General features: G+C 39.8%; 1 protein-coding gene across 7 annotated transcripts; it reads left to right on the top strand.

Annotated features, from left to right (window-relative positions):
• Window positions 1-320: 320 nt before the first annotated feature.
• On the top strand, window positions 321-22,929 carry CD200 (CD200 molecule). Of its 7 annotated transcripts, none has more exons than XR_015165714.1 (6): window positions 321-433; window positions 4,370-4,451; window positions 7,729-8,049; window positions 10,454-10,721; window positions 15,522-15,629; window positions 21,642-22,929. XR_015165714.1 is itself a non-coding variant. In XM_086406713.1 (6 exons), exons 1-6 carry the CDS (start codon window positions 422-424, stop codon window positions 21,647-21,649), a joined length of 804 nt encoding a protein of 267 aa, XP_086262839.1. In that variant the 5' UTR covers window positions 321-421; the 3' UTR covers window positions 21,650-22,929. The 7 variants fall into 7 exon arrangements, 5 of the variants coding, with proteins under 5 accessions (XP_086262839.1, XP_086262856.1, XP_086262845.1 ...); XM_086406713.1 differs by having other exon boundaries at window positions 10,449-10,721; XR_015165717.1 differs by lacking the exon at window positions 15,522-15,629.
• The last annotated feature ends 4,443 nt before the right edge of the window (window positions 22,930-27,372 follow it).

The raw sequence follows: 27,372 nt of genomic DNA, 5'->3' as shown, positions 1-27,372 counted from the left end.
ACCACAATGCAGCCGGCCATTCCCCCAAGCACCACGCAGTGAGGCAATTCATGTCTTCCCACCCCCTCCTTTCCCTTTCTTTGTCTGTATAATGAAAATGAAAACAATGTATCTTTTTTTCAAACACTTGCTCAGTCTTCCCAGTTGAAACCTCTGAAAACGGCGAAACGCGTTGAAGACGGGAAAAGATGAGCACTATTTAATCTCCCTTATACCTCTGCGTTGGTGGATAGGGGTAGGCTGGTAGAGGAGTAGGGGGGCGGGGCCGGAGCCGGGGCGGAGCCCGAGGAATTACGCTATGAATCTGTGGGGAAGAAGTCGTCTTTGGTCCGCGGAACTGGAGGGGCTCTGCCTGGTCGGGTGTGAGATCCCTCCAGGCTTCTCAGCAGCAACCAAATAACCTGCGCGGCCAGGAGCGAGGATGCAGTGTCTGGTGAGCTGGGCCAGGCGTGGAAAACAGGGCGCAGGGTGGGCGACTCCTCTCCGGTGGCCTTGGGGCGATATCAGGCTGCGAATGCTAGGTGCGGCTTTCCCCTCTCTGATTCAGAGCTGGGATTCCCGCTTGCGCTTTCCTCTCAGTTCTAAACCTTGCAGAGAAGCGGATCTTGCCTTCCAAAGCGGGGTTTATAGGCCATACCTCCATTCCTAGGGTTGCGATTATCTGTCGAGGTAAACTGGAAACAGGAGGCTGCCAGGTGCAGGCTCCGGAGACGCTTTCTCCGATCGATCACTGACATCCTTGTAGAGGAAATGAGCCTGGAGGCAGACGCTGGCTGCGTGGATAGAGGGTGCTGTATTGGCTCCATTTTTGGTCCTGAAATCTGGGGTGGGGTTGCAGAATTTCAGGATCAGGCTGGCTCCTCTGTGATGCTCCAGCCTCTTTCTGTATTCTCTGGGCCTTTGCCGTGGGAAGCCAAAAGGATCGGATAAATCAGAGTTAAAACCCAGGGTATCCGTGAGAAACAGGCATTTTGTTATCCAGGATCTAGGTATATGACAAAATGAAGGAAGGAGAGGATTTTCATTTACATTGGTAACTGATATAAAATAATTTAAAAATCCAAATACAAGTAATGCCTCAAGGTAATTTTTTTGCATATGGTTTGTTGGCTAGACTACACAGACAGTTATTGCCTTCCTTAACAAAGAATGGTGGCCTCCCAGCTAGCGCTTACTGAATGCCAGGTGCTCTTAATCTTCACCACTGTCCTTCAAAGAAGGAGTTATTACCCAGTTTTACAAATAAAGAAACAGGCAGACAGGTGAATTTTTCCAAGTACATATGACTGTGGCAGCTTCAGGATTTGAACTTACAAATTTTCAGGGGAGGGGCAGTGTAGCTGCCAGATGGACAGTTGTCTCTGGACTCTGGCCCTCTTGGCAAGGGTTATAAGTGGACTTCTCTACTTCCATTATTGTGTGATCTGATTAATGAATTTTTTAAGTTATGTAACACATACTGGCATTTACCATGTCTTGGCACCTCACTCCAGTACTCTTGCTTGGAAAATCCCATGGACAGAGGAGCCTGGTAGGCTGCAGTCCATGGGGTGGCTAAGAGTTGGACACAACTGAGCAACTTCACTTTCACTTTTCACTTTCATGTATTGGAGAAGGAAATGGCAACCCACTCCAGTGTTCTTGCCTGGAGAATCCCAGGGACAGGGGAGCCTGGTGGGCTGCCGTCTCTGGGGTCGCACAGAGTCGGACACGACTGAAGCGACTTAGCAGCAGCAGCAGCAGCAAGAGATATGGGTGGTTACATGAGATGATGATATGGCTTATGACCCTGAGATACAGAGAACAGTGTACTGTAAAAGCTGTGTCCTATGATAATGCTAACAGTGTACTGTAAAGGCTATGTCCTCAGATTTAGAAAAGTGCAATCATGTTGGTGGGCTGTGAACACCCCAAAGATCCCCTCTTTGAAGGGGTGGGCCCGGCACCTGTGGGGGGTTCTGTGGGTCCTAAATGAGAGAATCCTCAGGGGTACAGTTGCCCCTGTGGAGGTTACTTGCCAAGGGAATATCGTGGAAGATGGGCACGTAGATTGTGTGGCGAGAGACCCTGAAGGGGTGGAATGTAGGGAGTAAACAATTGGCCAGGTGGCAGTGATCAGGCTCTCGCCTCACTCCACTCAAATCCTACAGCTGGGATTATTTGTGGCACTGCGCTCAGACATCATGGTGTGGCCCTATATAGGTACCACCTAAAAAGCTCGAGGAGAATCAAGTTGAAGCGAGTTGCATGGTCACTGTTGCTGCTGTTTCAGCCATTAGAGAGTAAAGCCTGTCTGCCTTGCCACGCTGAATAAAGAATGTCTGCAGTTCCTATGGTCTTTGTATCTTCTTCTAGCTTCCCCACTCATGTCTTGCCTACCCTGGGTTTAGCAAATAGTGAGATACAGACAGTAACCTAATGAGATAACAGCTACATTGATTTAGTGTTTATTTGTATCAATCACTTTATAGGAGCTTTACATATACCATCTCATTTAACCTAACAGAGAAGATTGGTACTATTTTTTTTTTCTGTATCTCCAAGAGGTAAAATGATCTGTCTAAGCTTACACACCTAGCATTTGTGCTAGCCTGAATTCAAATTAGCCAGAAGAAATGTGTGCCTAATTAATAGCAAGGCTTTCTTTCTAATTCTTTTCACCTCAATCACTGTGCTTCTGTTTCTTAAATGTTACTGTCTCCCAGTCCCCACATCTTGTGTTTTGGTGTGTGTCTGCTTTTTCTCTTATCCTAAAATACAGATTTTTACTCTGAGCACTAGACTATTTGCATTCCTCATCACAGCCTTTACTAGAACCTGGATTTCCATATGGCGTGATGGTGTGTAATCAGAATGCCAAAGAAAACTTCTGGTTTCAGAAGCCTAAGTTTTGAAATAACAAAAGCCTAAGCATTTGAGTTTTAAAAGCCTAAATGATGAAAGACCAAGGACAGGCATTCATCCCAGAAAAAGCTGATGGGAAGAATACAAGGTGATAGAGGAAGCAGCTTTTCTGACCCTAGGCTGGGAGAGCAAAGAGAGACTGATTAGCATTGGTTTGTGTCCTGAGAAGGATGCTCTGTTCCTGGCCCCAGGAGTCGGGAGTTTAGGAGGACGGTGAATAGAACTTACAGGGAGGTGTTGAAATCAAAGAACAGAAAACAGCTGTGCCTTGCTTTCCTAGGGGCAACTGTGGGAAGAGGCAAGCCTACCCACCATGGCAAGGGAACAGTAAAACAGAGATTGATAGATACATGGAAGTCTAGGCAGAGACCCTTGTATAATTCTGCTTTGTTCAGCATAGGAAGGATCCAGGAGCACAGAATCCAGAGAATTGGGAAGCATGAGAGAACACCCTGTAAGCACAGGATTTAATTACACAAACTGATGATCAGGAGGATGACTTGAGGGGAGCACAATGCCAAGATGGATGGATGGTTGTAACCAAGGGTTAATAGTCCTGTCCAATGGCTTGGCATTCCCACGACTGGATGCAGTGCCAGAGACTGGGACAATTGTGAAGTGACAGTCAATTGAACTCTCAGACAGAGATTATGTAACATTGACTGAAATTTAGTCTCTACCTCTAGTAGAATAGCAACATGAAATAAAATTGAAGTTCATTTAAAGAAAGATATGAGAAATCTACATTTCTTAAACACCTCAATTATAGAAAAATATAGAAATATAGGCAAAATTTACCTTACAATGAACATACTAATGTAGATCAAGACTATGGGACTGATGCAGAGTAATCTGTCTCCATTCCACTCTTCATTTTATAGCAAAATGATTCCCAGAGTAATACTCTCTTAAATACTACAATGATTTGTTAAAAAAAAAAATGCCAAGGATTTGTGCCCAGACACATGAAAATAAAGCAAGGGGGAAGAAAAAAAGCCAAATACTGGTTTTAAAAGGTACAATTTACATGAATTGTGCAGAATTTGCAGGAAAATATCAAAACATGTTCTGCAAAGTGGTTACACCTGAGTTTCATTTTTAATATTAACAGATCTGGATCATTTGGGGAGTAAATGTTCTGCCACATTTGCAGTCTGTGTTTTCTGGGTATATTTTTGGCAGTTTGTTTTCTCAGCAGTCTTGACAGTGGTGGCTTTGGGAGCACAGCCTCAAATTGCTAGGAATGGCATAACGAAAGAACCACATGGCTGCTTTTCCCGTCCAAACCTAAGCACCCTCTGTTATTTCTTCCATTTATAGTCCCTGGTGCTGCTTCCACAAAACCAAAGGCTTCCAGTGGTTAAAACTTTAGCTGCTATTTTTCCTGATACAGCAATTAGATTGAAGCTCCCTTAGCTTTGTCCACATTCAAATGCCCATTTCTGTACTTGCTCTCTGTCTTCAGGTGTTCAGAAGGCTCGTCTGTCATCTATCTACCTTCCAACTGATTTGGTTCTTGGCACCACTGATCTTATGCAGGGCACAAGGTAAAGATACTCAATTCCCTGCGTGGAATCCAGGAAACACAGTTTCTGGAGTGGACATCTGACCACTCTTGTCTGTGCTGTGTTCATTTGTCTGCATGAATTATTTAACCGTGTAATTTGTTTGGAAGACTGGGAGTGGTTCTTTCTGCTTTCCACAGATATTTGGCAAAACTAATACAATTATGTAAAGTTTAAAAATAAAATAAAATTAAAAAAGAAAAAAAAACTTTAATATTAAGAAACTTTTCATAGATAAAACTAGACATGAAGAAAAAATTGTTTCTGAATTAAGACATCATTTTTTCACCTATCAAAGTGCATAATGTTTAAAATAATAATTCCATATGTGTGTGAAGACATGGGAATGCGTGTTGGAGCAAGGATGAATTTGACCTCTAGAGCAAGTAATCTGGCAATAAGCCTTAAAACTGGTTGTATCCCTCTTACAGAAAAATAGTGAAATATGAAAGCTATATATAGTTCACATATGTTCACATAGTCTATTATATAAAACACATCTGAGCTGTCCACTTGTCTGCTGAATTGCCTACTTCTGCCAGACCTTTCTCTTTGATTCCATGGGAGACCACACCTCACTTACTGCTGGCCTTTTATTACCTTTTGTGTGGTATGTACTATGGGCTTCTGTGATAGCTCAGTTGGTAAAGAATCTGCTTGCAACGCAGGAGACCCCAGTTCAACTCCTGGGTTGGGAAGATCTGCTGCAGAAGGGATAGGCTACCCACTCCAGTATTCTTGGACTTCCCTCATGACTCAGCTGGTAAAGAATCCGCCCACAATGCGGGAGACCTGGGTTCAATCCCTGGGTTGGGAAGATCCTCTGGAGAAGGGAAAGGCTACCCACTCCAGTATTCAGGCCTGGAGAATTCCATGAACTGTATAGTCCGTGGGGTTGCAAAGAGTTGGATACGACTGAGCGACTTTCACAACAATGTGGTGTGTACTATAGTCAGCAGCCTTCACAGGGGTACAAAAGGGATGCTTCACACCATGTATAGCTCAGGATTTACCAACTGGGGGACCTTAAATGGAATTTCATATAAAAGCAGCAAATAATTGTAAACTTTCCATTAAATTATTTCTCGCATAGTCAAAGAGAAATAATCTCGCATAGTCATAGATTTTTTCACCCTAGAAGTTGAAACTCTAGTTTTGATCCCTTTTTTACTCTCTATTCTAAAAGCAGCAATTTATTCAAATCTATGCTCTGTACTCAGCAAACCTTTAAGAAACCCCATCCTAATAACAGCTATTCCCCTAGAATTTTTTGCAACTATCAAGAGTGTACCTCACTAAAATTGGAATTTTGCAGCACTTGGCGGTTCCAGTTTGTATTTGTTGCTATGCCCGCCTTTTCATTCTTGATGTTGTAGAGCATATATTCTTTTTTTCTAATTACTCTAGTCATTTTATCTGTTATTAGTCTTAAAAAAAACCAGATTTTGGTGTTTTGATTAAGCCAGTATTTTGTGTACTATTTTATTAATTTGTGCTTTTAACTTTATTAATTCACTTCTTTTATCAACTTTTGGTGTGTGGGAAGTTTGAATGCATGTAGGTATTCATTTTTCAATCTTTCCTGTTTCCCAATAAATTAAGTTAGGATTAAATATTCCCACCTGAGAACTGCTTTATAAGCCTCTACAGATTTTAATATATGATATTCTTATTGTCATTCATAGTGATTTATAATTTTTGTTATGATTTCTGGTGTAATTAAGGAGACAAAAGTATGTAAATTTCTAATTTTATTGCATTATGGATTGAGTTCAAAGTCATTTTTTTTGTATACTACTTCAAATTTAATTTGGGGTTATGTTTCACATGTGGTTTGAAAAGCATGTATGTTTTCTTTTGGGTAAAGGTTTATAAATACATGCTCATATGCACATATTACTTGTACACGTATGAATATTTGTTTTTAAAGTCTTCTATGTCCTTGTATTTGATTTTCTTATTTTTTAATAGATGGAAATGAAAATTCTGAGAGAACAATGAAAAATTCTCCCATTATGATTATGGATTTATGCATTTTCCTTTGTAGTTCTATTAGCTTTGTATATATTTCAGAGTTATGTTGTTAGGCACATCAAGGTTCATGAGGGATATACCTTATTTCAGATTTCTCCTTTTATCATTTTGAAAAATACATTTTTGTTTCTTAGTGTTTTTGTCTTCCATTTCCCCTTCTCTTTCCTTTTAAAAATCTTACTTGGACTAATACTGAAATATCAGTCTTTCAATATTTAATCTTTTCTGTATTTTTAACCCTTCCAATTCTGGAAGAATTTTATGATCTGGTCTTCCCACTTACTCATTTAGTCTTCAGTGATACTCATTCTGCTAAGGCAGCCAGATTGTGAAAAGAGTTTATATTTCTCATTTTGTACATCTCTAGTTTCTACTATTTACAGTGCTGGTTCCTTTTCACATTTAAGATATCACATTTGTTCATGTAAAAATGTTTATTTATTCATTTGTAGAGTTTATTATTCCTCTATCATTGTGTTAGTTGACTCAAGTGTTTGTCTATTTGTTACTGTATTGACATTTCCCATTGAGCCATCTATCATATCAATATGAGTAGCCAGCATTGGAGGGGGAAGAAATTATTGGCATACCTTATATTCATGCCATATTCAGTAAAAATGGGGGACTGTGTAGATTGTAATTTGGTTGTCAAAGCTCTCTGGTACTATCAGCCTCCTGGAGCATTGTCCTGTACATCTCTCTGTCTATGTTCCTATATTTACCACCGCTTCCTGATGGCAGACGTCACTACTGCTGCCCCTTCCTTTTCAGATGTGTGTGTGGAATGTATAGGGCTGCTGTAACTTCTTCACTTAAACTAATCACTGCATATTGTCCATTGGCCCTTTCTTATTCCTAGCTATTACTGTTCCAGACATAAACCCACTTGGTGATACTTCTATCCTATCTATCCTATCTGGCAGTTTCCATCTTCAACCTCATTTCACCTAATTTCCAGCCTACAGGGATTCTTCATGTAAGTTCTGGTCACTGGGAGTTTGCTTTCTTATTTTTCTACTCTGCTACTCTTAAAGACTGAACAAACATATTTGAACTTATAGTTCTCTGGCAACATCAGGAAGGTAGGTAAATGTTGTTTTCTTTTTTGTATTTTTCTTTCTTTATAAATTTGACTTTGAACATGCATTTTTTAATCAAAAATGTATATTTGTGTATGTACTAAAATATAAAATATAAATGTTCTTTTATGATTCCATGATGAAAGTGGTGACCCAGGATGTAAGAGGGCTGCTGAACACACCTGCTTCTTTAAGATGCTCTCTGAAAAATCCCCAGGAAGTTTTGATTGTGACATGGCAAAAAATCAAGGCTGTAAGCCCAGAAAACATGATCACCTACAGCGAGAACCACGGGGTTGTAGTCCAGCCTGCCTACAAGGACAAGATAAACATCACCCAGCTGGGACTCATGAACTCAACCATTACCTTCTGGAATACCACCTTGGAAGATGAGGCGTGTTACAAGTGCCTCTTTAATACCTTTGGTTCTGGAAAGATCTCAGGAATAGCCTGCCTCACTCTCTTTGGTGAGAGTCTCTGAGAATACATTGTCTCTAGCTTGAAATGTTATCTTGAAGAATGTTTGAAATGTAGTGGTAGTAGTAATTAGTCTTTCAGGATCCTAGCCCCAGAAAGGTTCATTGGAGGACACTTGGCCTTTCATGTCTACTGTGTAACTGTGCTAATGATTATTTGGAGAGTTCATAGAACTATGTTGAATCTTTGCCTGAAGTTATCTTTGCCTTGAAGAATACTGTTGTCAACAAGAGTAAACTAAGGACCATAGTGAGGATAAATTCTCCATAAGCAGTGCTATGGTTCAGACCTGGCATTGCCATTAGGAGTCATGTGACCCTAGAAGAGTCCTGTCCATGGTGTACCAGAGTTTATTTATCTGCACCAAAAGTGTGAAATAGATCATCTCTGGTTCCTAAGAGCTTTCGTATTTTTTAACCTAAGAACAAAGCCAGATTGGGCTAAGCTGGAGCCAGTTATGGGGAGTCCCTCTCATTTTGCTTCAGCGGAGCTTTTGCAAAATTGATAAACAGCCATGCAGCAGAGGTTCTTCATACCCAGTGCCTGGTAGCGATTTAACTGGTAAATAAGCATTCTTCTAAAATCTAAGAGGCTTAGTTTGACAAGATTCCTTTCCTGTTAACTGATGCTTAGCCGGGATCAAGAACTGAGAATTACGAATAAGGGGTAGCTTTGGAGGATGCACACTTGGTGGTGGTTTTAGAAGGGAAAGCCAAACTTAGGGTTATTGGGAATGTTAAAATGAGAGTTTGAACACACCAAGAATATTGGACAAGGGATAAGGAGAGGCTCAGTAAATAAGAATGCAAGGGAGGTAGGATGACGCCAGATAACATGTTTCTTTCACTTATTTTGTCCATGAATCATCTCTGCAGAATCTGGCATCAGGCTTTTCTTCTTGATTTCTATTTCTTTCATTCCTTTGTCTCCTTCTGTCTCCCTGGTTTTTTTTTTTTGGGGGGGGGGGGGTCTCTTCCCTCCTCCAATCCTTCCTCCCTCTTCTTTTTTATTCCTCCTTTGCTCTTTTTCCTTCCCTCCCTCCCTGCCTCATTTCCTTTCAGTTCAGCTCAGTCGCTCAGTCATGTCCGACTCCTTGCGACCGCATGAATCACCGCACGCCAGACCTCCCTCCCTCATTTCCTTTCACCCTCCCTAATTTCCTTCTTTCCACCATTTTCTTCCTTTTCCTTCTTGTGTCATATTTTTCTCATTTCTGTTGTTTCCTTTCTCTTTTTTGTTCATCTTTCTCTCTTGCTCCCTTTCTTTACTCATTAATCTTTGAATAATTTGTATGCCTGAAACACAGACTCCTCTGTGTCTTCTAGCTGGTAATTCTGTAGTTCTTTTCCACAATGACACTTTCCTGCCATAAGGTATAGCTTTCATCCAAGTAATTCTTTGATACACCAGAGAACCCTGCTAGCCAGGCTGGCCATTTCAGCCATACTGGCCCTCTTTTACTTTTATAACATCAGGGCTCACTGATGTTAGCAATCTGGGCACTCTGGTCAGAGCCACAGTCCTCCTATAGGCTCATTTCCTCCAGCCTACTCCCACCCACCCACCTCTTGAACTTCTAAACACAGACAAGCTTTTATTTACCACTGCCCTTTAATTATCTTGTGGGCTCCAAAGCCAACCATAGAAAGACGTTTGCGTTTGCTCAGCAGAGATAAACTGTATATTCCAAGGAAAATGAACTAATTAGTCAAGGGACTTTTGAAAGGGAACAGGGTACAGCTGACCTAAAAATGTCCTTTTTTCATAAGCTCTTTATTTTCTGTTAACTCCATAAGGTGATCTCCAAGGTCCTTACAACTGTCATTCTGTGATTTTTCTGACTACTGACTGTGAATACATAATTTGCATTTTGTATACAGGGACTTTCTAAGTCTGCTCCATGCCTCTTATTCACTGGCCCAGTTCTAAACAGAAAAAGGCTTTTTCTAAGTGGCAGCCCTTCTACAGGCTCTCTGTTCTGAAACTGCTCTGCTTTTCTGAGGAGTGCAGACCACCTGTGTGGAGGTGCTGATTGATAGAGTTGTTGTTCAACTACTTGAGAGGGATACGCAGAAGAAGGCAGAGGTGCTGCATTGTCCACGAAAGAGAAAAGCATAATTATTCTCTGCACTGTTTGGGAGGAAAGGTACCCTCTGTCCATCTAGCTAATTCTCTTAGAGACAAACTCCATAGAGGATCATTCTTGTCACAGGGTTGTATAGGCCAGTCTCCACCCTGCTGTTCAGAGAATTAGACAGGAAGAGAAGGCCCCAGTTTGGATTGGATGTGCCACATTAGCTCTCTAGCTCCCACTGTCTTTCTGTAAAGATCTTTCTCTCATCTCTCTGAGGAGAGTGTGGGACTCACACTGGATTTTTTTTTGTCCCAGTACAGCCCACAGTATTCCTTCACTATAAACTATCTGAAGATCACCTAAATATCACTTGCTCTGCCAATGCTCGCCCAGCCCCTATGATCTCCTGGAAGGTCTTTGGGTCAGGGATTGAGAACAGTACCGAGATCGTGTCACACCCCAATGGAACAACATCTGTCACCAGCATCCTCCAGATCAAAGACCCCAAGACACAGGTGGGGAAGGATGTGATCTGCCAGGTGCTACACCTGGGGACTGTGACCGACTACAGGGAAACTGTGAACAAAGGTAAGAGAGGTTTTCTGTGGTCACATTTGTGGACACACACCTGCAAGGTGGTGAATGCTCTGCAGAGCCTCTTGGCCTCTTAGCAAAGAAGCTGATAAGGCAGAGAATGGGATAAGTAGGGAAAGAAAAACAGTTGAGGAAGCCAGTATAGCCTATTTTATTGCTTTGGCGATTGTGGTATGTTGCTCACACACTGAATGCTTTTACTGAGAACCATTCTATTGATTTATTCTTCTGTGCTCCTGAGTATTTGTTATGCCAGAAATGTGACAGCAAGGACTCAGTCCCCAAACACAGGGAGCTTCTAGTCCAGGAAGGAATGCAGAAAGAGCTGGGCAGTTGTAAAAATGCAGGTTAAATGCTTCAATAAGAAAGCTATGGTAGGAGTTTGAACCCGTTCTCCTTGCTTGACCCTGCAACAAACCATTCTCTGATAAAAGGAAAAAAAAAAAAAAAAAGAACGCTGTGGTATAACACGGGAAGATTGAGAATGCAGAGAAGGAGCATCAGCTCAGTCTGGAGGGATTACAATGTTTTCTTGGAAGCAGTCACATCTGGGATGAAACCTTTGCGTAATCTACACTATGGGAAAAGGGCAATAGATCTTTCAGGAAAGAGGCCAATCTGAGTTTTCCCAACCTCATTTTAAAATAAATTGCCTCCTGCTCAGGACCTCTTTTGCTGTCTTGTATTTCCATCTAAACTGCTATCTCTGAGTCTCATTGATACAAGAGGTAAAGATGATGGGAGAGAGAATAAGAAAAGCAGTGGTCTTAGGGACAAGATGCTTCAGTGACAACAGCCATAGTTGCCTTTCTCTGCATAGTTTTGAAGCACTGACTCTGGATGAGGCACTCAGTTAACAAGCCTCCTATAAAAAGATATTGCTGCTTTTTTCAGGGTACATTGTGAACCCCAAAAGTTCATGCCTCATTGTCATGTGCTCAGTTACTCAGTCATGTCCAACTCTCTGTGACCCTATGGACTGTAGCCCACCAGGGTTCTCTGTCCATGGAATTTTCCAGGCAAGAATATTGTCATATACTTGTCATTTCCTACTACAGGGGATCTTTCCAACTCAGGGATCAAACCCATGTCTCTTGCATTGGCAGGAGGATTCTTTACCACTGCTCCACCTGGGAAGCCCAGATAGTCTCTAATGAACATGTCCTGTAGTCATTTCTGGGGTCCTTGAAAAACCAAAGTAATCAAAAAGTAAACTTTAGAATGGACTGGTTGGATCTCCTTGCAGTCCAAGGGACTCTCAAGAGTCTTCTCCAGCACCACAGTTCAAAAGAATCAATTCTTCAGCGCTCAGCTTTCTTCACAGTCCAACTTTCATATCCATACATGACCACAGGAAAAACCACAGCCTTGACTAGAAGCACCTTTGTTGGCAAAGTATGTCTCTGCTTTTGAATATGCTATCCAGGTTGGTCATAACTTTCCTTCAAAGGAGTAAACATCTTTTAATTTCATGGCTGCATCACCATCTGCAGTGATTTTGGAGCCCAGAAAAATAAAGTCTGATACTGTTTCCACTGTTTTCCCATCTATTTGCCATGAAGTGATGGGACTAGATGCCATGATCTTCGTTTTCTGAATGTTGAGCTTTAAGCCAACTTTTTCACTCTCCTCTTTCACCTTCATCAAGAGGCTTTTGAGTTCCTCTTCACTTTCTGCCATGAGGGTGGTGTCATCTGCATATCTGAGGTTATTGATATTTCTCCCAGCAATCTTGATTCCAGCTTGTGCTTCTTCCAGCCCAGCATTTCTCATGATGTACTCTGCATAGAAGTTAAATAAGCAGGGTGACAATATACAGCTTTGATGTATTCCTTTTCTTACTTGTAACCAGTCTGTTGTTCCATGTCCAGTTCTAACTGTTGCTTCCTGACCTGTATATAGGTTTCTCAAGAGGCTGGTCAGGTGGTCTGGTATTCCCATCTTTTTCAGAATTTTCCACAGTTTATTGTGATCCACACAGTCAAAGGCTTTGACATAGTCAATAAAGCAGAAATAGATATTTTTCTGGGACTCTCTTGCTTTTTTGATGATCCAGCAGATGTTGGCAATTTGATCTCTGGTTCCTCTGACTTTTCTAAAACCAGCTTGAACATCTGGAATTTCATGGTTCACATATTGCTGAAGCCTGGCTTGGAGAATTTTGAGCATTACTTTACTAGCGTGTGAGATGAGTGCAATTGTGCAATAGTTTGATCATCCTTTGGCATTGCCTTTCTTTGGGATTGGAATGAAAACTGACCTTTTCCAGTCCTGTGGCCACTGCTGAGTTTTCCAAATTTGCTGGCATATTGAGTGCAGCACTTTTACATCATCTTTCAGGATTTAGAATAGCTCAACTGGAATTCCATCACCTCCACTAGCTTTGTTCGTAGTGATGCTTTCTAAGGCTCACTTGACTTCCCATTCCAGGATATCTGGCTCTAGGTGAGTGATCACACCATCGTGATTATCTTGGTCATGAAGATCTTTTTTGTACAGTTCTGTGTATTATCTTGCCACCTCTTCCTAATATCTTCTGATTCTGACAGAATGTGGTCCACTGGAGAAGGGAATGGCAAACCACTTCAGTATTCTTGCCTTGAGAACCCCATGAACAGTATGAAAAGGCAAAATGATAGGATACTGAAAGAGGAACTCCACAGGTAGGTAGGTGCCCAATATGCTGCTGGAGATCAGTGGAGAAATAACTCCAAAAAGAATGAAGGGATGGAGCCAAAGCAAAAACAATACCCAGTTGTGGATGTGACTGGTGATAGAAGCAAGGTCCAATGCTATAAAGAGCAATATTGCATAGGAACCTGGAATGTCAGGTCCATGAATCAAGGCAAATTGGAAATGGTCAAACAGGAGATGGCAAGAGTGAACGTTGACATTCTAGGAATCAGTGAACTAAAATGGACTAGGACGGGTGAATTTAACTCAGATGGCCATTATATCTACTACTGTGGGCAGGAATCCTTTAGAAGAAATGGAGTAGCCATCATGGTCAACAAAAGAGTCCGAAATGCAGTACTTGGATGCAATCTCAAAAACAACAGAATGATCTCTGTTCATTTCCAAGGCAAACCATTCAATATCACAGTAATCCAAGTCTATGCCCCAACCAGTAATGCTGAAGAAGCTGAAGTTGAATGGTTCTATGAAGACTTACATGACCTTTTAGAACTAACACCCAAAAAAGATGTCCTTTTCATTATAGGGGACTGGAATGCAAAAGTAGGAAGTCAAGAAATACCTGGAGTAACAGGCAAATTTGGCCTTGGAATACAGAATGAAGCAGGACAAGGCTAATAGAGTTTTGCCAAGAGAACGCACTGGTCATAGCAAACACCCTCTTCTAACAACACAAGAGAAGACTCTACACATGGACATCACCAGATGGTCAACATCAAAATCAGATTGATTATATTCTAAGCCAAAGATGGAGAAGCTCTATACAGTCAGCAAAAACAAGACCAGGAGCTGACTGTGGCTCAGATCATGAGCTCCTTATTACCAAATTCAGACTTAAATTGAAGAAAGTGGGGAAAACCACTAGACCATTCAGGTATGACCTAAATCAAATCCCTTATGATTATACAGTGGAAGTGAGAAATAGATTTAAGGGACTAGATCTGATGAACTATGGACAGAAGTTCATGACATTATAGAGGAGACAGGAATCAAGACCATCCTCATGGAAAAGAAATGCAAAAAAGTAAAATGGCTGTCTGGGGAGGCCTTACAAATAGCTGTGAAAAGAGAAGCGAAAAGCAAAGGAGAAAAGGAAAGATATAAGCATCTGAATGCAGAGTTCCAAAGAATAGCAAGAAGAGATAAGAAAGCCTTTCTCAGCGATCAATGCAAAGAAATAGAGGAAAACAACAGAATGGGAAAGACTAGAGATCACTTCAAGAAAATTAGAGATACCAAGGGAACATTTCATGCAAAGATGGGCTTGATAAAGGACAGAAATGGTATGGACCTAACAGAAGCAGAAGATATTAAGAAGAGGTGACAAGAATACACAGAAGAACTGTACAAAAAAGATCTTCACAACCAAGACAATCAGTTAAATTATGACGTGAAAAATCCCATTATAAAGGTCTGGAGAAAATGCCAGAGACTCCCAAATCAGACAGTGCTTTTTCTGACTTTGTATTACACAGTGACACTGAGGAACTGATATTTAGGCTAAGTTGCATTTACTGACTACTAGATAGAAGTTTAATAACAAAGACATTGATTAGAATGAACACAAAACATGGAATTGAGTTATTCCTGGAGGTTGGAATCATGAGATTTATTATTTTTCCTTTATATTTTTCTATATTTTCCAAAAATTCCTCTATAAACATATTACTTTAATGGACAGTATGGCAAAGATTATGTGCTTTGAAGGCAAACAGATCTCTGACCAAGCCTTGTTCTACCAATTACTGCACTGATTTGGGGCTTACCCAACTTCTCTGAGCCTCAATTGTTTGTTTTATTAATCTGTTAGATGGTAGTAATAATAATACCTAACTCGAGCTATTTTGAAGATTAAAGGAGGCAACACATTCAAAGCTCTTACTACATAGTAACCACATAAAACATGTTAATTATTATTATTATTTAAATGCTATTAAAATAATATGAGCTCATGAATGTGGACCTTTATATATGTAAGAATAATTTTCATCAAAAGCACAACTCTAGTAGAATCTCATTACAACTATCTCTTTATTACTTTTTGCCTCTACAGCTTCCACTTATCACTAGTTTTTCCTTTTCTCCTATCAATATCCACAGGCTTTTGGTTTTCAGTTCCACTGTTGTTAAGCATCGTCTCCTTGGTAATTCTTCTGGTCTTAATCTCAATTCTACTCTACTGGAAACGTCATCGGAACCAAGATCGAGGTGAGTCCCATGGGAAGTAAAAAGAAGGAAAAATTATTGTTTAATGACAATATGGGGTTCAAATGAAAATATAAATAAGGGATGAGTGCTTAGTCATGTCTGACTTTTTGTGACCCCGTGAATTGTAGCCTGCCAGTACTCTTGCCTGGAGAATCCCATGGATGGAGGAGCCTGGTGGGCTGCAGTCCCTGGGGTCGCAAAGAGTCAGATATGACTGAGCGACTTCTTTCACTTTTCACTTTCATGCATTGGAGAAGGAAATGGCAACCCACTCCAGTGTTCTTGCCTGGAGAATCCCAAGGATGGTGGAGCCTGGTGGGCTGCCATCTATGGGAGTTGCACAGAGTCAGACACGACTGAAGCGACTTAGCAGCAGCAGCAGCAGGCTCCTTTGTCCGTGGGATTCTCCAGGCAAGAATGCTAGAGTGGGTTGCCATTTCCTTCTCCAGGGCATCTTCCCAACCCAGGGATTGAACCTGGGTCTCCTGCATTGCAAGCAGATTCTTAACCATCTGAGCCACCAGGGAAGTCCTAAATAAGGCATGATAACCATGAAATTAAAAGACACTTGTTCCTTGGAAGAAAAAATATGATGAACCTTGACATCATATTAAAAAGCAGAGACATCACTTTGCTGACAAAGGTCTGTGTAGTCAAAGTTATGGTTTTTCTAGCAGTCATGTATGGATGTGAGATTTGGACCATAAAAAAGGCTGAGCACCAAAGAATTGATGCTTTCAAACTGTGGTGCTGGAGAAAACACTTGAGAGTCCCTTGAATTGCAAGGAGATCAATCCAGGCAATCCTAAAGGAAATCAACCCTGAATATTCATTGGAAGGACTGATGCTGAAGCTGAAGACCCAATATTTTGGCCATCTGATGTGAAGAGTCAGCTCATTGGAAAAGAACCTGATGCTGGGAAAGATCGAGGGCAAGGGACGGGGACAACAGAGAATGAGATGGTTGGTTGGCATCACTGACTTAATGGATATGAGTTTGGGCAAACTCCAGGAGACAATGACGGATAGGGAATCCTGGTGTGCTGCAGTCCAAGGGGTCACAAAGAGTCAGACATGACTGAGCAACTGAACAACAGGTCAGCTATCCCACTGAAGGGACTGTGAACTTGTCCAATGTGATCACCAACTGAGTAGTGCTTTCTATGTTATATACTCACTATGGCTCAGACACTCTAGGACTTACACAGGGGATAATAACTTTATCATCTCATCCTGCCCTTATACATTGTTAATTTCTTTCCATCTGCTATAACATCTATCACAGTGTCTTATGTATACTCACTAAATGTTTACTAAAAGAATGAATGACTGAATGGAAGGGTAGATTTTCAAAGGGATTTTTTCTATTCCACTTTTTAAACTGCAAATTCAGTACCTCATAGATGCTGAATCTAAACATTATGGAAGAATAGAAAACAAGAGACACTGTCAAACAAGAGGAGTCAGCCATAGGGGAAGAATTAAATTTCTTTGGTTTCTGAAGACACTGCATAATTTATTAAAGCTAATGAAAAGGTGCAGTTTATGTTGTATGTACTGGGAATTTTCTAGGATGAAGTGGTGCTGTGGGAGTTTTCTCCTGCTCACATGACTGACAGAAAGGGGAGGAAAAATGTTCACTTTGAGTGTTATTTATATTTCTATTAAAAATATCACTTATGTGCTACCTTTTTTCCTCTCTTTCTGTCTCATAGAGTAATATCTTTCATGTTCTAAGCTTTTTGAACATTTAATTTTGCATAAGCCTTATATAAACACTAGATGAATTCATGTGATTTTGTAAGAAAAACAACAAATCACCAGCATCAATGACCTTTTGCAGGTGTAGATAAAAGAATTTGTTCTGTAGGGGACAGGAGATTGCAAATCAGATAATCTTGCACATAAATTTAAGCCCTTAGACCTCCTTGTGCTCAGTCACTCAGCTCTGTCCGACTCTTTGTGACCCCATGGACTGTAGCCTGCCAGGCTCCTCTGTCCAGGGGATTATCCTGGCAAGAATAGTGGAGTAGATTACCATTTCTTTCCCCTGGGGATCTTCCCAACCCAGAAATCAGGAATCGAATCCAGTCTCCTGAGGCTTCTGCATTGGCAGATGAATTCTTTAGCACTGAGCCACCTGGGAAGCCCTTAGCTCTGTGCAAAATGTCAAAGGTGAAAAGCCAGTTGACTCTACTTTTTCCAAACATTTTGCTTTTCTGGTTAAAAACAGAAGTTGACTTCCTTCCCCTAATACAGTTAACAGCAGGCCTAAAATTAGAATCCTGGTCTTCTGACCTCTGCTGGAATATTCTTCCAGTTATAGTTTCCTGACTTGAAAGGCACAGTTGTTAATTGTGTTTATTTCAACCTGTGTTTGCTGATATTGCTCTATACTTCTGTAAATATATAAGCAGAAAAGTATGACATGTTCAAATTCACTTTAAAATGTCCCCTTGAAGAAGAATCTCATAATATAGTCCATTCAAGCCCAAGGTAAATTTCACTAGAAAGGGACATTTGCAAAATAATTGTCCTTAGTGTATTAGGTCTCTTATTTTCTAGGAAATATAATTGTTCAATGCCTTATTCAGTTGCTGAAGTGAAGAGAGCTAGCTTAAGGTTATTTGGTCCCATATACTTAAATAGCTAGTAAAATCAAGTGTCAGCTATGCTAGAGACAAACTCTCAAGGCTGAGAAAATACTGGTTTGCAGATGATGACTGCAGCCATGAAATTAAAAGATGCTTACTCCTTGGAAGGAAAGTTATGACCAACCTAGATAGCATATTGAAAAGCAGAGACATTACTTTGCCAACAAAAGTCCATCTAGTCAAGGCTATGGTTTTTCCTGTGGTCATGTATGGATGAGAGTTGGACTGTGAAGAAGGCTGAGCGCCAAAGAATTGATGCTTTTGAACTGTGGTGTTGGAAAAGATTCTTGAGAGTCCCTTGGACTACAAGGAGATCCAACCAGTCCGTTCTGAAGGAGATCAGCCCTGGGATTTCTTTGGAGGGACTGATGCTGAAGCTGAAACTCCAGTACTTTGGCCACCTCATGCGAAGAGTTGACTCATTGGAAAAGAATCTGATGCTGGGAGGGATTGGGGGCAGGAGGAGAAGGGGACGACAGAGGATGAGATGGCTGGATGGCATCACCGACTCAATGGACGTGAGTCTGAGTGAACTCCGGGAGTTGGTGATGGACAGGGAAGCCTGGAGTGCTGTGATTCATGGGGTCGCAAATAGTCGGACACAACTGAGCGACTGAACTGAAGACCAAAACTTAAGTAATCCAAAAATTTGGAAGAAAAGGAAGAAAATCATCAAATATAGTGACTTTTTAAAATTTCTTTAAGTAAAAAATTTTGATTGTCAAATTGTGATGAAAGTGAATAGTCCTACTATATTTGCTTGTCATCTTTAATTTTTATTTTATATTGGATTATAGTTGATTTACAATGTGTTAGTTTCAGGTGTACATATAAAGTGATTCAGTTATACATATATCTATTCTTTTTCAAATTATTTTCCCATTTAGGTTATTATAAAATATCTTTCTTTACCCTTACTTTGTGTTTTTTTCTCCTCTCTTTTTCTTTCTGTTATCTTCTGAAACATAAAACTTTTGGATGGACAGGGAAACATGATCAGTCACAATGACCCCAAGATTCTGGGCCTCAGTGACCTGAAAAAATGATCATGTGAATAGAAATGGAAGTGGAGAGGGGGAACTGAGAGTGAGTGAGTGAGTGAGTGAGTGAGTGTGTGTGTGTGTGTGTGTGATCAGTTTGTGGGGAAAGAAAAAGTAGAGGTGAATTAGTTTTTGAGCTTATTAAATATGAGCAGACAAAGAATCATCTGCATGGAGCTGCTAGTAGTAATACAAATCTGGTAAGAAAAGTCTATTAAGTTCAAATCTTTGTTAGATAAATGACCAAAAGTATTTATTGTAGATTAAAATCCCTGATTTATTGCTCACAAAAACATAAGCAAATTTACAGGTTGTAGACAGAGGGGTAATCTCTAATGACAGATGTTATTTTCATAGTCAGGCCCCTTTTCCTGTGATTTGGTGTAATGCCAGAGAGTGTTACGTTAGGTTTTTTCCAACAGTAAAACTGTTCTCTGAGGAAGGTTTGATGAGTTAGAGGCAGTTTCTGTTTGTACCATTCCTAGTGAGATCATCACAGTTATTTCTCATGAGACTACAACAATATGATAATAGATTAATAGGTTTTCAAAGAATGTTTTTTTTTTTCTTTTATGAATCAGTACTGTATTACTAAATAGAAAGTGAAAAGAAATTAAAATTTCCTAGGGAAATTTCTTGATAATTTTTTTCTATTAAAACCCAGTTGATGTCATAAATTTGCCCCTTACATATACTACAAAAACATTAAGTTTGAGGTTAAGAATAATCTTTTATTTCTCATTAGCCAAACCACCAATGATTACAAGCTTCTCAGAAACAACTTCACTTTGGGGCATATTATCATGGATAATCACCTAATTTTTAGAAATTTTTATTGTCAGTAGCAGTCTTCTATTATTTGGGTCATGGTTGAGTTGGAAACCAATAGAAGACTTAGACAATCATGTGAAATGCATATTCCAAACTTCATTTTTCTTCAAAATATCTAACTATGTCAGGTAAAAGTGATTTATTTAAACTCATATCTATATACTTACTTTGATTTTTCCCACTTTGCTTCACAATAACCTAATCTTATAAATGGGTTCTCTGCAATGATGATAATGGCAATGTTAGCGAAACATTATATCCTGGGTAAAATCAAGTCATTTTCTCATGTTTTAAGCTTAGAACTCTATCAAATAACAGCAGTACTCAGTAAATAATTGGTGAAGCTGAAATTGGAGATTAATTGGAAGAATAATATAAAAGATACATGTTTCCAAAAAAAATAAAAATCTTTGCTTTACTAATAATTGTACTTAAGCTTCCCAGATGAAGGCTGGCTGAGTGGTAACTCTCAGCCCATCCCAGTGTAATTATAGTTTCAAGCAGAAGAAGGGATGCTTTAAATGAGAAAAGTGTGAAGCAGTTATTATTGAACAATCTAGGTTAGAACTGCTGGGAGAAATCTTGCATCACAAGGCTATCTGTCTATAAAATTTTACGCGTGAATATACCAATGCCACCCATCATATCAAAATGTCATAACAAAATCCAGTCATAAAGTAGGTGGTTAACAGACCTGAAAGTCTGGGCATTCTTGCCTGAGCTGCTCTGTGTCTTTCACCATGGAACAGATCACTGGTATTAGAAATGATGACAGAATTAAAACATGCAAAACTTCGGGTTCTGGTAAAGAATTACTTAAGATTACAGAGAAAGTAAGATTAAAGGAGCCAAGATAAAATCCCAGACCTTTCACTTCACTGTTTGCCTGCCTTGTAGGGAGGCCCACATTCTCCCAGTTTAAGGGCTAGAAAGCTAAAAGTCTTGTAAGGGCCTCCATCTGTCTAGTTTGTGACCATTCCCACCTTGATGTCCAATAAGTGAGTATCCACAGGAAACAAAGCTCAAGGTCTTATAAATAAAATACATGTGGATCATTTGGAATTCTTGAGCCTGCTCTTTTACTTGTAGTCTTACATGTATTATTAAGCAAGTACAATCTTGCTTAAGAATGCATGCTAAGTCGCTTCAGTTGTGTCCGACTCTGTGCGACCCCATAGATGGCAGGCCACCAGGGTCCTCTGTCCAAGCATTCTCCAGGCAAGAATACTGGGTGGGTTGCCATTTCCTTCTCCATTGCTTAAGAATGGTAAGCTATTATTTCCTAGAACTACTCATATCCTTTTAAAGAGAGTCACAGTGCCTCATAGCACACTGAATCAGCGGTATCTACTTCCTCCTCTTTGCTGATGAAATATTCACTGGAGAATTCTGTGTTTATTGATCCTTCTATTATCTACTTCTGAAAATCTATTAGAATAGAAATTATAGATTTTCAAAGTTCATATCTTGATCTTTCTTTTACCCAGAGCCCTAGAGGAGTCACACAGAACCCTGACAGTTATTTCCTGGTCTACTTGAATCTGACTCAGGAGGCAAGCAGAAGAAAGAGGATCATTCTCCAAGGAACCTAAAAGAGCAAAAAAAAAAATGGGAGTCAAAGGCCTAAGAATTTCAAGACTTTCCACTGCCATGTAGGCCACCCAGTGCTTCTGTGAGTTCCCAGAGGAAGTCATTTTACCTCTCAGGTCTGTTGTAGGACTTGGTTTTGTAAAACGATGCAGTGTTGTGCTGTTGAAAGGATACTGGACTTGGAGCCAGGAGCCACCGCTCGGAGGTTGACTTTGACTCCAACTGGTGGTAACTCTGTGTTAATCATATCTCAATGAACTTTCACATTCGCATCCAGAAAGTTAAGAAGTTGGACCAAATAATTTTCCATTCTGCTCTAAAAACAGATGCAATTCCAGGGGAAAAAAAAAAAAAGGATAAAGAGAAAAGAAATGAAAGAAGAATACAGGAAGGTAGGGACCAAAGAACTTTTCTGAGACTGCCTTTTGCCTTTCTGTGGACATGCCATCTCTTCTTCCCTTCTTTGGTCCATAAGTCTATTTCCTCATCACTGGGTATCTTGTCTACTGCCTGCTTATTGTTTTTGCTATTAACTGGTCTTTCTAGAAGTCTCAGTTTCACTGCTCTTCTTCACGTACTTCTGTGATATTTACCACAATGGAAGTGGAACTCAATTTATTGTGAAGTAACATTGGCAACCTTAACTTGGCTTATCTGTTTTTATAGCAGACTAAAATATTGTTAGTCTTAGACAGCAGCTTGCATTTTTTAAAAAGCATGCATTTCTCATCCATTTGTCTCATAATATGACCCAGCCCTATTTTAATCATTCTAAATTCAACCTAGTGTAATGAAATATATTATGAAAAGAGGTGTTTAGAAAGTTTTATGAATAGCAGTCAGTTAATTCAAATGCTTTGCCTCCCCCAACTTTTTTTCTTATAAAGTAACTTATCACAATAGCAGAGGAAGCATGTATGGCTGTACAAATTCCTTTGTCATAAACATATTGTTCTAACTAGTGGAACAGTTTTGAACTCTAAATCATCATTGGACCAAGCTGGTGACTTTTTCAGTATCTTTTGCTTTCTTGTCTGTATCCAGTGACTTAGGAACTAAAACTTAAGTTGTCTTTATTGTTGTATTGAATATTTATATATTTAGTAAACTTTTCGTATGTTATTTAATTATGTATTATTTCATATATTTGTATTAATATACTAAATAATTAAAAGTGTCTAACTATTTGGTTCATGATATTCTCTTGGGGAATGTGGAAAATGTGGACATTAATGATAATACTTATATTTTCCCTCTGTGTGTGAAGCCCTCCCCCCTCTCTCTTAGTCTTCTAAAAGATGCTGTTGACATTTCTGATTTCTCACAACATCACAAGTCAGATGTCCTTTTCTGACCAGTGAGAGCTCCTTCATGTTGGTGATATGACCCGGTCAGTTTTGGAGCACTTCCTTATATATGCTGTTTTGATTTTACTTTTAGATACTAACCTTTTCAAATGAATTAGCTCACACAGCTTTGAATTTGGTAGGACTTAATATCCTGCTTCTGATTTTGCTATATTCTGGCATCTCAGTTGCCAGATCAGATCTTGTAACTTAAAGCAGTAGCTCCAAACATTTAAAGGTCTCAGGGCCCCTTTACACATGTAAAAACATCATTGAGGACCCCAAAGAGCTTTCTTATATAGCAAATTATGTCTGTTGATATTTACCATATTTGATATTAAAACCAATACATTTTAAAAACAAAAACCTACAAGCATACATTTCATTGGGTCATCAGACTGATAGTAACATTATACATCAGGTAATTTCTGGAAGGCTCTACAACACATTTGTAAGAGAATTGAAAATAAGGAATTGGTGTGATTATGACCGTAGTTTTGACTTTGTGGAGCCCCTGAAATGGTCTCAAGGGCAATTTTAAGGACTGGTCACTTAAAGGATAGGCAAAGAAGGAGACCATCTTATGAGATTTCATGAGTGCCCAAAGGCACTCCTTTATGAAATAGCTATCTTCACAGTGCCTAAGCATTCCACCAAAATTTTATTTAGGCCACTACCTTTCTGGGAATTCCCCTGCAAAGAAGCCTTGGCCTAACCCTTCTTCCTAATAATTAAATTGATGTATTAAATGGCTAATCAGTTACTTTGGAGGATATTGAGAGACTTGGACTTAGAATTGATAGACTTTGATGGTAAAGACTTGGGAGGGTCATAGAGAGTGAAGAGAGGTGGTGGAAGGCATAGCTCAGAGTGCCTGATTCCGAGAAGGCAGATTGAGTGGAGAACCTGTGAATGCTGTCCTCTTGCTCTTGGGAGGGGCTCATCAGGTCCCCCTTAACTCATCCTGACCCTTTCAATTAGGAGAGCTTTTTCTGAATTTGTGAATTAGAAAAAGACAGTTTGGGCTTTGTATATTTAATCAAGGTTGGGAAAGTTGTAAACATTTGAGTCACTTAGAATAACTCAATCAAAAATTTTTCTTGGCAGTAAAAATTTATGAACTTTCCAGGGTGATGGTAAATAAGCTCAGAGATAAGGGAAAGTAAAAGAAGTTTTCTGTGCTTAAATAGAACTAAACTTCAAGATGAGAATGTGGGGGGAGGGGTTGGAACTTTTTAACTACCAACTAGGTAACATTTCACACATACACGTTCAAAGAATACAAAAAAATACAAAAACCACATGATGGCCAGGGACTATGAGGCTTTGGTTAAAAGAGTTTTCTTGGACCAACTTTCTTCTATGGTTATTTAGCTCATCGAGAAAGAGATTTAACTTTCTAAAAATAAAGCTTCCTAAAGTAATTCCTGACACCTGTAATTTTTTTTTTTTTCATTTGCTCTCAAAATGCTCCAGATTTGACTTCAGTCTCCTCACCACAGTCACTTAGGCTAATGAATTTGGATAAGGTCACACAGCACTGTGATTCAGTTGTAAGCAAGCCAGCTCTTGCATAGACATCATATACATTTGAACCTTGTGAGGTGGAGAAGGTTTTCAAGCCCATTTTTATAAGTGTGAAAAATGAGGCCCTAAGTTTTTCAGTGACTTTCTTTGGGTAACACTGAAGACATGTTATTGCTGTCCAGTCACTAAATCATGTCCAATTCTTTGTGACCGTATGGACATAAGATGGGACTAAAGCTCCAACTCAGAATCCCAGACTTCCTGCCCAGTGCCCTCTCTCTTCCCTCCACTTATACTTTCGTTCATCCGATATCCTATTTGTCAGTATATTCCTATTTGCTCTTTCAGTATACTTAGAATCTAACGCTTGCATCTAATCTTACCACCTGGCCCAAAGTGTCATTCTCGTTTTCATAGACTGTTGACATATTAATAGCTTTTTTTTTCCTTTTTTTAAAATTTATTTTTTTTAATTAAAATTTTATTTTAATTGGAGGATAACTGCTTTGTTGTATTGGTTTCTGTTGTACCACAATGTGACTCAGCCATAAGTATACATATATCCCCTCTCTCTCAAGCCTCCTTCCCAACCCCTCTCAGTCATCCTAGAGCACTGAGCTGGTTCCCTGTGCTATACAACAGCTTCCCACTAGCTAGCTATTTTACACATGGTAGTATATATATTGACATAGCTTTACTAATCTCCCTGCTTCTGCTTTCTTCCCCTTTCAGACTATTCTCATATCTGTCTTAAAATATAGGTCAAGACAGATCTTGTCATTCTTCTGCACAAAATCTCCAAGTGCTTCCCATCTTATTTAGAGAAGAAGCCGAAGTCTTTACATGGGCTTTATGGTCCTTCATGACTGGGCTCCCTGATACTCTAAAATCACCTTCTACAGCTCTTTCTCCTGTTTATCCTCTGCCAGCCACACTACCCTTTTCTTGCTATTTCACCAATATTTAGACAGATTTCCACTAGAAAACCTTGGCACTTAACTCTTCTCTCTGCCTAGAATGTTCTTCCTGAAGGTGGCCACATAAGCCTCTTCCCCAACAAACCCTTTCTCTCTCCCTCTTCTGCTTCATTTTTCTCCCTTGCATCCATCACTATCTAGCATGCTATCTGCTTTACTCATTTATTTTGTTTATTATCTGTCACCTTCCAATAGATCATAAGCTTAATGAGGGCAGAGGTTTTAATCTGTTGGCTTGCTTTTCCCTAGCACTTAGTATAAGCAGCCAAGGAATATTTCTTGAGCAAATCAATTTTGTGACAATACATTAGGGGAGGGAGGGAGGAGTAGTTTAAACAACTTTGCACTGGAGCATCCCTCCTGCCCTATGAGAGAATATGATTGAACTAGAGAATAGAAGAGGACTTTTAGAAATTGATGGTCATGAAGCATAGAGACAAGTATAATGGATTTAGAACCAAAAGAATGGTGTTTAGATTTCATCCCTGATATTCAGCAATGTGTGATCTTTGACCAGTCACTTAATATCTCCGAATTTACATGTCCTCAACTATAAATTGGGAGTGCACCAAGCTTGTCTTACTGAGTATCTGTAAAGGCTCAAGTGAGAAGGAGTATAGCTCTCAACATGTGCAAGCTTACTGCTGAAGCATGTCTGCTCTGTGACCTCAAAATCCACACTGAAACACCACAGGTCTCATATCTTCAGTTGCTCCTAGTTCTTTCTCACAGTCGGCTCCACCCTTCTCTGGAAGTGGATGCGGAGGTGAGGTGGAAATAGGAGTGCTGGCAGTAGAAGCAGGCTGAACAGAGAGAAAACCTATTGGGCTTTGTTTCAAAATAAGCAGGGATCCTAATCCAGGATGACATGGCCTTTCTTTGTGCTGAGGATATGACCAAAAGAACAGAACACACAAAAGTCAGTGTCTTAGCATTTTGACTTGTTGCGGTTCAGGCAAAGTGAATCTGGTCAGTAAGAAGGTGGTTTTCTGTAAGCCAGGGAGAAAGCCCTCCCAGCCCTTGATCATGTTGGCACTCTATTAAAACAAAACAAAACCCAAAAGAATAAAACCCCACAAAAGTTAAAATCTTTTCTACTGGGCATCAGCTTTCTGAATACAGTTTTGCCACTTTGTTCCAGAGTATTAACAGCCACCATCTGCCATCAGAGATGGCAGAGAGCCCTCCGACACTTAAAAAGGATGCAAAAATTGATACGCCTGAAAGCTCTCCATAGAATTATGCTGCTTTACCAGATTTGATATTATGCCATAATGGAAAGACCTTTCTAGGATTTGAAAGGTTCCAGAGAATTCAACAGATATTTAGATGCTTTTCACCTAAATCATGTGAGCCTAGAGAGGGGAGTGCTCAAATCAAAGACCTGGAACTCAAAGAGCGAGTTGTGTTTTCCTGAAAGTAGCTTTCACTTTGTAATTCAAGGGCAAAAGTCAGTGAAGCCTAGCTGCCCTGATGATGCACTTCAGATACCATGTGATTCTGGATCTGCTGTTGCTATTTAGCTTTGTATGTAATAATCCCCTAAACTTGTATTCACCTTGGTTTCCCTTCTTATTGTAATATTGTAAATATCAATGGCTTTAATTAAGTGCTTTTAAGTAGTATATTGATTAATAAACCATGTGGTTTCTAGTTAAGAAACGTCAGGAAGCACTAAAATTTCAGAAACAGTGACCAGTTGGGTGGAAACCCATTGATATCGTTAAGGGTGGGTAGCATTGGCCCAGGCCAGTGTTCATGAAATACAGCATACAGCT

The sequence above is a fragment of the Bos grunniens genome, chromosome 1 (assembly GCF_055505025.1).
Source record: "Bos grunniens cultivar Pamir isolate PY7600 chromosome 1, Bosgru_T2T1.0, whole genome shotgun sequence".
Taxonomy (NCBI): Eukaryota; Metazoa; Chordata; class Mammalia; order Artiodactyla; family Bovidae; genus Bos; species Bos grunniens.
Note: the sequence above shows the minus strand (reverse complement) of the source record. Positions and strands in the feature narration are given on the sequence as shown.

Excerpts from the sequence above, each read along its gene's own strand:
- CD200 (XM_086406713.1), top strand. Across the intron at positions 4,452-7,728 it reads GATCTTATGCAGGGCACAAG|TGGTGACCCAGGATGTAAGA; the intron begins GTAAAGATACTC and ends CCATGATGAAAG. Across the intron at positions 8,050-10,448 it reads AGCCTGCCTCACTCTCTTTG|TACAGCCCACAGTATTCCTT; the intron begins GTGAGAGTCTCT and ends TTTTTGTCCCAG.